General features: G+C 34.7%; 1 protein-coding gene across 1 annotated transcript; it reads right to left on the reverse strand.

The window, feature by feature from the left end:
* Positions 1 to 7,652: 7,652 nt before the first annotated feature.
* GAMMA-TIP (gamma tonoplast intrinsic protein) lies at positions 7,653 to 8,956 on the reverse strand. The gene is made up of 2 exons (XM_086249343.1): positions 8,481 to 8,956; positions 7,653 to 8,361 (listed from the first exon to the last, which is right to left on the reverse strand). The coding sequence occupies exons 1-2, from the start codon at positions 8,862 to 8,864 to the stop codon at positions 7,987 to 7,989; spliced, it is 759 nt and encodes a 252-aa protein (XP_086105469.1). The 5' UTR covers positions 8,865 to 8,956; the 3' UTR covers positions 7,653 to 7,986.
* Positions 8,957 to 13,968: the final 5,012 nt, after the last annotated feature.

The raw sequence follows: 13,968 nt of genomic DNA on the forward strand, positions 1-13,968 counted from the left end.
GGGTTCGTTGTATTTATCACGTGGTTAATGACGTAAACCTTATCCAAATACAGTCCATGCTTACGTGGTAATATGATCATCCCCAAGAAATTTTTATATTCTTGAGTTTTGACATGACCCAATAAAATAAGGGTATTTTAATTAAAAATCTAAAATGAGAAATAAATTTAATCCAAATCTGAGTCGGCCCAAAATTTAAGTAGAAGTTCAAAATGTCCATTGAGCGCTCAGTGGGAATTGCCGAAGCTTAGCAGATGCATTTGCGCGCATCTGAAAGCTGCATCTGGAAGTTATATATATCTACAACTTAAAACATGCATCTACAATCTAAAACATGTCATCTATAACATAAAAATATGCATTTACAACCTAAAAATGTGATGATGCATATGCAGATGCGCATCTTTATCCACCGAACACTCGGTAGTGTATTTTTTCAATTCCGCACGTGCATACACAAATAGATTGGACTAAAACTTACTTTTTTATTTGGCAGGATTTAGAGTTAAAAATCCTTCAAAAACAAGACTTGAGAGTAATTATTTCATAAAATAAAGACATGTTGTTTTAAAATTTTCTAAACATATAATCAAACATTATGCTAGCTATCTTCAACATGTAACCAAACACTCAAGTATCTTTACCCTTACCCATCTACTCAATCCAACAACCCATCCCTTTCCATCCTCATTGTCAGAGTCGAACATCGGCGACCCCACCGCCACCACCGAAGACCCCAACCGTCAAGCCCTCTTTTCCTTTCATCTATCTCCATCTTTTTTCCTCTCTGTTAATAAAACTTTTTTTTTTTGGACTAACCCATTTCATTCTCTCATTTTACAAAGACTTGGTTTTTTTTTTTGTCCACTAAGATCCATACTATTTATTGCACATTTTGGTGATTTTGTGTTGGATTTATTGGATACCCTTTTGGTTCAATTTAAGGGAGATGGGGTGGCATTAGGTTTTTAGTTTTTGGAGTTACTAAAGGCTTGTTTGGCAGTGTTTTTAGAACCCTTAAAAGCGTTTTCAAATAGTCAAAAGCGTTTTTGCTTATGTTTGGGAAAAAAAAAATTTAAAGCACTTTTGGGTTAAAAAAACATTTGGAAGCGCTTCCAAATACATTCACAAGAAGCACTTGAATTTTTTTCAAAAAAATTTATGTATTTCTAATAAAAGTGCTACTGAGTAAAAGTGCTTCGTGCAGAAGCACTCTCAAACAAGCCCTAAAAAAGTTTATAATATTAGTATGAAGCTATAACTCTAGGTGGAATGAGAATCAATACCAAGTCCCCTCCAAGGAGTAGGAATGTGGGATCGATGAAATAAGAGAAGTGTGACTCCTGATTTTGGAGTAGGCCTCACTTACTTTTTGATTCCCCAATGTAAATAAACATAGGATTGGAGTGGAATGTGAATGTGAATGACTTTTACTCATTCTACTTTCATCCCTTGTAAGTAAACGTGACCTTAATCTTTGTAATGGGATCCAAAAATTACCATTTTTTTTTATTTGGAGGGGGAGAATGAACTTAGGTGCAGAGTAAGCAATTACATAGTACTTCCAACTGGACTATCCAATAACTACCAAAAATTTTCAAATGATAAAACAATTATGACACACTTATATATCCAAGCATAGATTAGTTTTTCAAAACAACATGAGGCCAACACAAAAACCGTCAGTTGGAACTAAGGAATAAAATTTCGGGTTTCGAGAAAATTTCGATGGAAATTTCGACGGAAATTTTGAAGATTTTTAAATGTCGACAAAAATTAGATGGAAACGATGGAAATTACTATCAAAATACGGAAATTTTGAATGAAACTTTACTATATGTTTATTTAACATATTATCTACTACATTGATAAAATAACATTGAAAAAACCAAATTATATAGTAAGTTTCATGTGATATAAGATGAATATAATGCGTGCTGAAGGTAAATACTGTGAAATAAAATTAGTATAATGAATAAATAAAATTAATATATTCTCTATACTCTATAATATATACACTAAATTCTATATACTTTATAATCTATACTCTATATTGTTTAAGATATCATATGAGATATTAGGGTTTAGACCCTTTAGCATATTTTTAATTATTTTTTATATAAAAATGTATTAGAGTTTGTTAGTTTAGGGTTTAAAAACAATTAAACGAAACCTCAAATCATTTTTTTTTTCAATTGCCCAAAAACCTCAAACTAGGATATGGTATATGATATTAGGTTTTAGCCCTTTAGAGTATTTTAAATTATTTTTTTATATAAAAATATATTATAGTTTACTAATTTAAGGTTTAAAAACAACTAAACAAAACTCCAAAACAGCCAAACGAAAACCCAATCCATTTTTTTTCTTTACAATTGACCAAAGGCCCCAAATCCCAATCAACCCTAAACCTTTTAATTTTTTTATCTTTTTTATTTTTTTTTTCTTCTTCTTGTTCTTTCCTTTTTTTTTTTTCTTTTTTTCTTCTTTTTCTTTTTTTCCTTCCTTTTTTTTTTCTTCTTTTTCTTTCTTTCCTTCCCTCTCCTTTCTTTTCCCCCGAGTCTCCAGCTCCACGCCTCCACTGTCTCCTTTCTTCTCCTTTCTTCATCCTCTCTCTCTCTATCTCTCTCTCTCTCTCTCTCTCCAATCCATCACCAATCCATCATCTCTCTCTCCCCGAGACTCCCCCTGCCATCGCCCCCCCTGCCGGCCTCTTTCTCCCCCCTGCCGCCGCTCGCTCCTCTTTCTCCCTCGATCTCGCCCCTGCCGCTGCCCCATTTTTCTCCCAAAACCCAGCCTCCTCTCCAAAAACCCAGAAGTCCAAAACCAGATCACAGAGAGAATTTCGACGAAATTATCTCAAAAATTTAACAAATATAAGTTTCGATTTCGACACCCTAAAAATTGAAATTTAAACCCTTGGTTGGAACACACATCTATAATAAAAAAGAGCCTAGATTCTAGAACATTAGCACGCTCCCACCTAAACAAATTGTAAATGTAAAGTTAAAACAGAGTTCCAAGAATAAAGCTTTAAACAAAAAATATCCAAGCATATATTAGTTTTCCAAAACAACACGAGGCCAACACGAGACCATCGATCAGTTGGAACGCACATCTATAATAATAATTAAAAAAAAAAAAGAGGAGCCTAGATTCTAGAACATTAATTAGCACGCTCCCACCAAAGCATGTTGTAAACTAAAACAGAGTTCCAAAAATAAAGCTTCAAACAAAAAAGAATATCGAGACCAACCCTTACAATTCCAAATAATAATCTCCATGGAGAAACATTATGAGCATAACCAGTGTCCCCATTGGTGTCCATCACAACATCATTTCCATCATCCACCTTAATTTTCAATTCAGGGTTCTTTTTTGGATCTTCCAAGGAAGCCCCATTAACATCACCAACCAAATCATCATGTTGCCTCTTTTTTGGGATTCTAAAGGTTGGGGTCTTACCCAGTGGATCCTCAATGGGGTAGACTTACCTTGTAGGGATTAATGAGAGTGTTCTCACAAGCACTAGTAGGTTCTATGGCTGCATTGGGTGGGGTACGAGCAAATTGAGCATCATGTTCAGAGCCCGAAGAGTCCTGGATATGTCTCCTTCCCCTTCGCACCCCTAAAGGTAACCACCATTACCAGTGCGCCCATTAGCATAATTATTTGAGCTAGAGTGTGGCTGAGGAAACACCATGGAATAATTGGCATTAGGGGCTGGCCAAATAACAGTATTGATACCCAACTGATACCCAACATGCAAGACATAAGGGCCACCTCCAATCCACTGAGCTTGCTCAAAATTCACATAATTCAAATTGTTAGGACAAGCTTCAAAGCGATGAAATAAACAATCGCAATAGGAACAACTTCGGTAATTAACAAACATCTTGAAAGTCTATTCTCCCCTTATGGAACACCAGGCAACGGTGCAAGGGAACTCACATATTTATATCAATGAAGACTCGAGCAAAACCCTAATTTACATATAATAAATAAATATTATCATACCACGTGTCATGTAAATGTGTAATTAAAAGTTTGGAAAAATAGTTATTTTTTGTCTTAAAATAGGAGATTGGTTTCCTTTTAAACCAGCCAATCTTGGGCTACTTAGGAAAATGCAATTTCTAATCTCTTTCCATGTGCCAAATGATTTGAGAATCATCAACAGAACCAATCCCAAAATCCAAGTTCATAGGCTGACACCACCAACTTGGGCCTTTGGAAGATTCTCTATATATCTTGCAGTTCATGAAAGTGGCCAGCCTTTGTGTTTCTCATTTGGACCCATTTGATGTGGGTCGTTGTCCGTTGCTAATTTTGCAGTCCAAGCCCATGATCGCATTATATCAAACTCACGTGGTCACCTACAAATTCTGAATCTTCTTTTACTACTAACTGCCTAGGCAACTCACCTACTACACACCAGCTACCATACGAAAATCCAAGAGCTAACTTCAAATTCTCTAGTAAGCATTAATAATTTGTTGGATAACATGAAAGGCCGTGGTGGCTTTACACAGACAATATTAGAGGTGTCAAATGGCGCATTTTGTACTTGTGCTTAATTCGGGTCTATTTCATGCTTGTTTTCGTGTTGCCTGATTTGTGTTGTGCTCGTGTTGTGTCATGAAAGATGGGCTAAAATCTTCGACTCGACCTACCCATTTACTTGTATTGTGTCTGTTTTAATTATGTCGTATATGTGTCGAACTCGTCCTAGTCCATCCCCATCCCGTATCACACCTCTAGATAACATTCTGCATCATCCCCAAAGACCCCAACCTTACCAACTTCATCATTTTCTTATCATATATAACAATTCCACGGACTAGTGGAGTACTCCATTTATTGATTTTGAAAACAATGTATATCACTAAGTACCAGTCTAACTTATATTTAAAATTCAGACAAAAAAAAAAAAAAAAGCCTTAGATTTAAATTAATAATTAGTGATAACAACTTTAAACTGTGTACGTGATTGATATTTGTTTAGTGGAATGGCAACAGTATATACATATATATGGGCGGTGAGCGGTGGGACCCAAAATCTTGTTTTGAAGAGATATATACATGGTTGGAGTTGGAAGGTAGCTGAAGAGATATATACATGGTTGGAGTTGGAAGGTAGCTAGCTTAAGCTTGAGCAATGTGTGGTGAGCTTGAAACCACGTCCTGGACTTGCATTGCGGCTTTTACAAAGGTAGGCCACAAGGGGTGGGTCAAGATCGACATCATGCGATAATTGCCGTCCATAATTAATTGATTCCAACGTTAATAAATTGATTATTAAAAAAAAGAGTGAGAATTATGTATTTAACAAATCAATAAGGGTTAAATTTTTCAACAGGAGCAAGAAAAGAAAAGCTAAAAAGAGGGAGTGAAGCACGTACTGAAGCTTTTAGCTTTTGGGGTTGAAAGTGAAAGCTGCTATAAAGTATGCTAAAAGAGGCAGGGCAAGGATGGTAATACTCAAATACTGGACCACACCTACCACGTGCTCAGCTTCAATTCTCTAGCTATTCATCAACTTCATGCATGATTGACATGAACACCATCATCAGGAATCTCCAAGCGCCCAGTAAGTAGCTAGGGTAGGTGTATGTCACTGCTCTATTTGCTCTTCTAGTCAAAACTTCAAAAGAATCAAAACCATACTCGATACCCACATGTACCATATATATATTGAATTAATACGCATCACTCCAAGCATTTTTTAACATATATATACCAATCAGAAATTCTTAACTTTTACCATTGTATTATTCTAAAATATATCATGCTATATGTGTCATATATATAGTCACGTACAGTCACATGTAAAATAGTTCTCTGTGATTCTGTGAAGATACTTAATTTAGTGGTCTAGCTACGCTTAACTAGCTAGCTTGACATATAACATATATATGCCTGCATCTCCTAATTTGTCTATATATGGTTGAAATCTTTATCTTTTTTTGGGTAAGTTGTCAAAGTCTTTTCTTAAAGATAACATCCGATTAATTTTCAATGTTCTAAAAGCAATATTAAACTTCTAGCTAGCTAGCTTTTTTATTATCAATTTCTTTTAAGGGATTAATACCATTCAATTCGAAAAATGATGTCCTAGCTAGATGGTATAAAGCTTTTAACTTTATGGTCTAGATAGTAATTTAATTACCAAAAACATATAATGCATTATATATAGGTTAATTGACATTATGGTGTGGTGTGATTTGGATTGGAAAATCCGAATCCGACCGATTCTAATCTGAAAATTTCTAATTTTTGAACGTCCGAATTAAATCCGAATTCCAAAAATTCTGAAAAAAGTTGGATTGGAATTGGAATGTATCTGTAAATTCCGATCCGAAATTTTTCAAAGGCATTCCGATTAGATATTTTTGAAATTATGCTAATTTATTTCGTATTTATATTAATATTATATCATTTATTTAGTTTTTTACTATATGTTTCATTAATTTGTTATTTGTTTCAAACATACACATACATATATATTAAAAAAAAAACTAATACTATTAATATAAACATATGTATATTATAAATATATGTGTATCATAATAATATAAATGCTAACAAAAACACCCACATTTTTTGTACGTGTAATTACTAATTTTTTTTGTTTTTTTTTACTAATTACAAAAAGTAACGTGAAGATTTCAATTTTTTATCTGAAAATTTCAAATTTTTAACTGAAAGTTTCGAAAATGTGATATTCCGAAAAAATCCAAAAATTTTGAGAAATTCAAAAATTTCAAATTGGAATGAGATGTTGAAATTCCGATTTTTTGGAATAGAAATTTCATTTCAAAATTTTTTAAATTGAAATTGAAATACCCTATTTTCGATCCGATCCGTTCGAAACACACCCCTAGGTGTGATTATATCATGTTTCTTGCACCTCGATTAGAAGAAAAATCAGAACAAAACGGAAATAAATAGCATTCTCCTAAGTACTATTATTGTCGGTAACATAGGTCTAATCAATCATGTGCAAGCATAGTAGTTAATTTAGACGGTAGGTACTGGCCAAAAATATCAAGGGGTAGGTAGATAGCCACCTTAGTATTTGATTTTTCTTGAAGCTGTAGGGGGTAGGTAGATAGCCACCTTATATTTTTTTTGTTGGATTAAATATAAAAATAGTCTATGAACTTTACAATAAATTTTAATTTAGTTCACTAATTATAAAAAGTATCAATTTAGTCCACAAATTTTTCAAGTTGTACCAAAATAGTACAAACGTTAACTTCCATCGAAAAATTTAACGAAAACTGGTCATATGCACAGCAAGTGACTACATTTTCAGAGCCATTTCAGCCAGTTCATCACATTTTTATGTGACCAATTTCGTTAATTTTCGAATGAAAGTTAACGTTTGTACTGCTTTGTTACAACTTGAAAAGCTCATGGATCATATTGACATTTTTTATAATTAATAAATCAAATTAAAATTCATTGTAAAATTCGTAGATCATTTTTATATTTAATCATTTTTTGTTATATTAAAGAAAATCGAATCCTAATTTATCTTAATTCGAAACTATTATTTTGCCGGATATCACCATTTGGACTAACCTAGAGACTTCAGCGGCTATGTTGATCACTAAAGATTAAAAAAAAACCAAAAAAAAAAAGATCAATGGTAGCATTCAGATTTAAAATTACAGAAAATAAAAGAAGTCGAATTAATCATACAACCGGAGCATGCAGAATAATACAAGTAATTCAAACCCTGGGCTCCACGGAATCACACAAATGCATTCCATGCCCAAACACCGGTGATGATCGATGATGATGATTATAATGATCATGATTTTCTTGATGAAAAGATCAAACGATCCAAATTAAAACAAGAAATCCAAAGACAAAACCCTCATAACAAGTAAAAAATACACAAGATCGAGAAAAAGCCGTTTAATCCTCCATGCAATGCAAATTTTCATTTCATTTTCTCCGGCTTCATTAATTAATTAATTAGTAGTCAGCGGTGGGCAGTTGCTCGTGTGTGTTGAGGCTGATGAAGAAGAACTCATACACGAGCCCAGCAAGCCCACCACCGATTAGAGGCCCGGCCCAGTAGACCCAGTGGTTCACCCAATTCCAGCTCACTAGGGCTGGCCCGAACGAAACGGCCGGGTTCATGGATGCTCCATCAAAAGCCCCACCGGCCAAAATGTTCGCGCCAACAATGAAACCGATCGCGATTGGCGCGATTGTTCCCAAACTACCCTTCTTCGGGTCAACGGCCGTGGCGTAGACAGTGTAGACTAGCCCGAACGTCATCACAATCTCGAAAACGAACGCGTTCCACACTCCCACTCCCGAGGACAGAGCAAAAGCCGATGTAGTCTGCAAAGCAGAGGATAAAAACCCAAAGTATATATATAAGTAATTAAATTAAAAAACACCGTTAATAATCACGTACAATCATCAAGCATTAACCGTATTAACGGAAATGATAGGCTGACCTGGCCGTTGGTGGCGATCTTAAGGAGCAAGCAGGCGACGGTGGCGCCGAGGAGCTGGGCGATCCAGTAGAGGATGCCGCGGAGGAGGGAGATGTTGCCGCCGAGGAAGGCGCCGAAGGTGACGGCGGGGTTGACGTGGCCTCCGGAGATGTTGGCGGAGACGGAGACGGCGACGAACAGCCCGAAGGCGTGGGCGAGGGCCGCGGCAACGAGGCCGGCCGGCGTGGTGGAGCCGTCGTGTGTCAGCTTGTTGAAGGCCATGCCGGAGCCCTCGCCGGCGAAGACGAAGATCAGCGTCGAGATGAACTCCGCTAGCGCCGCCCTCAGCGCGTCTGGGTGGATCGCATCCTCGGGTCGGCCCAGGCCAATGTTCCGGATCGGCATCGTCGGATGATGAAGATCGAACGGCTCAGATTAATTTGCTTAGTAGTACTTGATTTGTCAGTGCTTAGCTACTAGCTTCGAGTGTGGTGAGTGTGGCTCTTAAAGTCTTACTTATATATTGAAGGTGACGAGGGCCAATGAACCGGTTTTAGCCGGTTTCCAGTAACGAAAGGGATTGGTGGACAGGCTGTGAAACAGTGAAATAGCAGAATAGTGGGTTTTTTTGAAGCCCATCTAATCTCACAGGCTCAACTATCATACAAGTATACAACGAAGCACTGTGCTGCTAAAGCCTTCTGAGGCTGACACGTGTACATGAGGGACAGGGGACACGTAACGTGCAGATGTTACAGGATTTTGTCTTCTATGCTTCGTCTCTGGAATGATCGAATTTCATGCGCTTTTGCCGCATTGGGATATTAATATCATGTACAAAAATGGGCCAAGAAAATATCAATTAAATTAAAAATAGGAGTAAAATTAATTTTATTTCAATAAATAAGCAAAGTAGGCATTTAATTTGTAATTTGGCAGCACATTTAATTTGTAATCTGAGGATATCATATATGTAGATTACAAATTAAATGACTACCTTTTAATTACCAATATATGAGTCACATAAATGTATTGGAGGAACATGAGTCACGTGAGCCCATTTCCATTTTAATTTCACTTTTTTAAGAAAAGACATAATGACAAAATTGGGAGAAACAACATGATTTTCTTTTTTCCTTCCTTTGCAGTATCTGTTTTTTATTTATGTGAAATATAAAGATATCACCAATTCGAAGAATTTTGTGATCAAGCAAACTTTTTTTCCTCATCAAATAACAATATGTTGGTCCCAAAAAGTAGAATTCCAAACTTTATGCTAGAAATTCAAGGATTATAAATTATAATGTAAGTTTTTGTTATATTTATTGAATTCTAAACAAGATGGAAGAATCCCTTGATTTAGATTATAAATTAAAGATTATTAAACAATAAGAGATCCAAAATTTGGTATTCACAATTTGAGTGTAGTTCACATTTGGGTAGCCTTACTTTTGATTAATCTGTTACTTAAGATCTAAAGATGTACATTTTAAAAAAAAATGTGATGGTTTCATCTAATATTTGTATTGGAATCCCATCAATCTCAAGGTCGGTCACAGCTATTAATGTAGGGTACCAAAATTGCTCACTAGTCTCTACACCCACCATTTTTCATAAATATATATATATACAGGTTCCTTCTATTGAGGTATACCTTAATTTATTTATGTTGAGGTATACCCCTATTAGGGTCTACACGAGTCGTTTTGTGTCGATCCGAACCGTTTATTTTTTACATTGATAGATAATCCTTACAAAAAATTAGCCAAATTGGAATTCATTTGTCTATCTAACTTTAATCAAATAAATGGACGAACCAAATATTTTCAATGAAACCGTCCATTTGTTTCAAAATTAGATAGGCAAATGATTTCCGATTTGACTAATTTTTTGCAAGAATGATCTATCAATGAAGATAATTCTTGCGAACGGTTCTGATCGACACAAAACGACTCGTGTGGGCCCTAACAGGGTATACCTCAACATAAATAAGTTGAGATATACTTCAATAGAAGGAGTATATATATATATATATTCTTTGTAATGGATATAAAAGGGCAAAATCATAAGAACTGACAGGTGTAAAGAGAAATTTAAGTACTTAAACACCAACTCTTTGGATATTATAAATAAATAGTTAGCTAATTAATTGTATTATTGTATCAATAAGTAATATATTAAAAAGCTCTAATTAAATAAAATGTTCTATTAAAATATCGTGCAGCTCCATATGTTTATAATATTCAATCTAATTACTTTTAATAATAATTAGTATTTTATGCGATGACATTAACTCGTTTGGTTCAAGTTTTGAAAGTTTGGGAATGAGAAATTAATTTCATTCTCACATTTGGTAAGTACAGGGAAGAAAAATGATTTCCTGACCCATGTGAATCTGATGCACTTAAAGGGGGGGGAGAAAATGAATCTCTCCTTCCAGCTTGGGTTTTGTTTTCCCCTTCTTAGGAAAGTATTTATTGCACTTTTTTTTAACAAATATGCCCCTGCTAACATTTGAAAATGTCAAACTTTATCCAAACCAACTCTTCACATTTTTTTTATTCTTTGTATAATAGATGAGGGTATATTGGAAAACTAGACAATTTTTATTTTCTATTTCTGTCCAAACCAAATATGGGAATAGAAATAAAATCTTGGTTTTCTTTTTCAACATTACCAAACACAGTAATGAGAATCTTATATTCCCCTCTTCTTGAAAAAGACATAAGAATTGATTTTCCAAAAAATCAATTTCGCAATGGTGGTTTGTTTGTGCTTTTTTTTGGACAATGGGAATCTTGAATCCATGTGAATTGAAATAAGCTACATTATCAACTTGATTTATAAAACTCAAACATGTCTTTTGGAGTTTGGATGGGTTAATCATGATGGCTTAGAAGTTAGAAAGCGTAATTCAAATTTTAATAACAAAATTTCAACATGAGCTAGGAATTGAGCATCACTAGTGAAATTTGTTCAAACTTTTGAACGATTGCTACTCATGTCTTATTCACTGTAAATTTATTGAATTAAGCAAATGAGCTGAATTGGGCTGCCAAAAATTAAAAAGATAAAATAAAACTTAGTTTTAGTTTAGTATTAAATTGAGCCTTTGAGAACTTTTCTGTATTTAATAGTCAATGACTTGATGATTAATTTTTGTGCATGTATACAGAAAAAATCCTCTGACAGTTGTTGCCTTGTTGGAGTTATCCCTTCAACCATTGAAGAATCATTTTGGGATATACCCTCGAATATTACGTGGATCCTTGTGTTTTTTTTCTTACACATTATTTTACCAATGTGAAGTTTCTTTTTCTTTTTATTTTTGGTTATATGAAGCATTATTATATATTATCACTGTTATAATAATTTAGTCCTGAATTTGTGGTAGCCTGGTAGGTAGAGCTTTTGGGTTGATGGCAATCTGCCAGTCATGATGCCTAAAGTACGTTCTACTCCAATAAATCCAAGACATATTTTTCAAAACGACAATTGTACTTGTACGAATTAAATACTTAATGAGGTTTTGGGTGGTATTTTCCATAATTTAATTAAAGGACGGCTCGATTAAATTCAAACTTTCTCTTAAATTAGAAAATGAAAAATGTGTAAGTGGAGTAGTGATATAAAAAATAAAAAAAATGTGGCTGCTGAGATTCGAGCCCGAGTTCTTCACGGCCACAACATGAAATTCTTACCAGTAAACTACAGCCACTGGCTGTTGGGGTTCAAAAATAAATTTTATATAGTGAATGGTCTGGTAGCTACGGGCAAATTGCCGAAGGATACAAGTAGTGGGAGGGAGGAGCAATTGACTTCTCAATCTTAAAGACAAAAACCAAATCATATCAATGTGATTCATTCCATAGACCCTTCCAGAAACTTGGCTCCAACTTAAAAAAAAAAAAAAAAAATTTATAAAATATAAAATATACAATATGATCAATATAATCAATAGTGCTTAATATTCTTTATAATCACATCGGAGGGAATCTAATTTTGACTTATCTTAATTGTTTTCTCACCATGGGGACCCTATTGCTTAGTTTAATCTTCTTTCCATTGTAGTGTGTTTGTTAATTTGTTTGGAACTTTGAATAATATGACGTCCAAGTAAGAGATAACACATGTAAAAGTTAGATTTAATATTATTATAAAACAAGAAAAAATTACAAATTTGGTACACTTATTTTATACTTAGTTCAATTTTAGTCTACGATCTTTTTAAAATTATGTTTTGGTCCACTAATTGTTTCATTTGTTCAATAAAGGTTTAGATTTGTGACTTTAAATCCTTTGGGTTGTGTTTTCTTCAATTATAATTGAAGTATAAGTTATATTTCATCATTTTTTAGTCATAAAAACAAATTTGAAGTATTATAATCTAAGGCCTTGTTTGTTTCACCTTCTTAACAGGGACTGGCTTAGTTAAGACTTTAAGTCCATGTTTGATGAGCTTAGGATTAAAAAACACGGGGCTTAGTGAATCATCTCCAACTTAAATGAGCTTCTTAGTTAGGCTTAGTGAAACCCGTGAAAATGTGGAGGTTTAGCTAAGAACCTCCTTAGCTGGGTCTACCTAAGACAAAACTTTCATCTTCTACAGCAATCCAACCCATTTCTTCTACCTGCAGCAACAACGCCAGTCAACGCAGTGCAGCAACAACGCCAGTCACACACACACTCTTTCTCTCTGCTCAATGCCATGGCGCTTGCCACCGTCGTCGACCACCAAAACAACCACCACACACACTCTTTTCTGTGTTTGCCACCGATGAAGACGACCGGCACGGCGGAGGAGTTCTCGAGCAAGCGGATGAGCGCCCTTTCGATCTCTTTCCCCCTGGGGTCCTGGTCGAGCTCGTAGACCGTGGGATTCACACCCATCCCGCAGAAGAGCCTCTTCACAGCGTGGCACATGCAGCAGCTACTCACACTGAAAATCACCACACACACTCTTTTCTGTGTTTTTTCCTTGATGGCTTGATGGCTTTTCTGTGTTTTTTCCTTTTTTTTTTTCTTTAATTTCTCTCTCACCAGATTGCCTTGATCTATTGGGTTCTTTGGGGATTGATATATAGAATGGATGACTTGAGATTTTTCTGGGTTCGTTTCCTTTCTTTTTTTTCTTTTTTTTTTTTCATGTTTTTATTTTCTTTAATTTCTTGATTTTTATTTCCAATTTTTTTTGGTGGGTTTTGTTCTTCTCTCTTTTTTATTTTTCCCTTTTTATCATTATTAAATTGTTAAAACAAAAATCAGACTTGCACCCGAGGAGTTGGGCTTCTTTGGGAATCACTAAATCAGTGTAGAGAGAATTGGTTGGATCCCAAATTTGTTTAATTTCATGCATTTTTTACAATGTCATAAAAACAATATTGGAATTGTTCAAAAAATTCAACAGTAAATAAGAAAGTTATAGCATTTTAAAAGTGGTCACCCCAATTTATTGCATTGAAACTATTTTAAGAGATTTTATAATTTAATTATTTAGGTCTTCAAACTA

Source organism: Dryas octopetala, chromosome 6 (genome assembly GCF_963921425.1).
Source record: "Dryas octopetala chromosome 6, drDryOcto1.1, whole genome shotgun sequence".
Lineage (NCBI taxonomy): Eukaryota > Viridiplantae > Streptophyta > Magnoliopsida > Rosales > Rosaceae > Dryas > Dryas octopetala.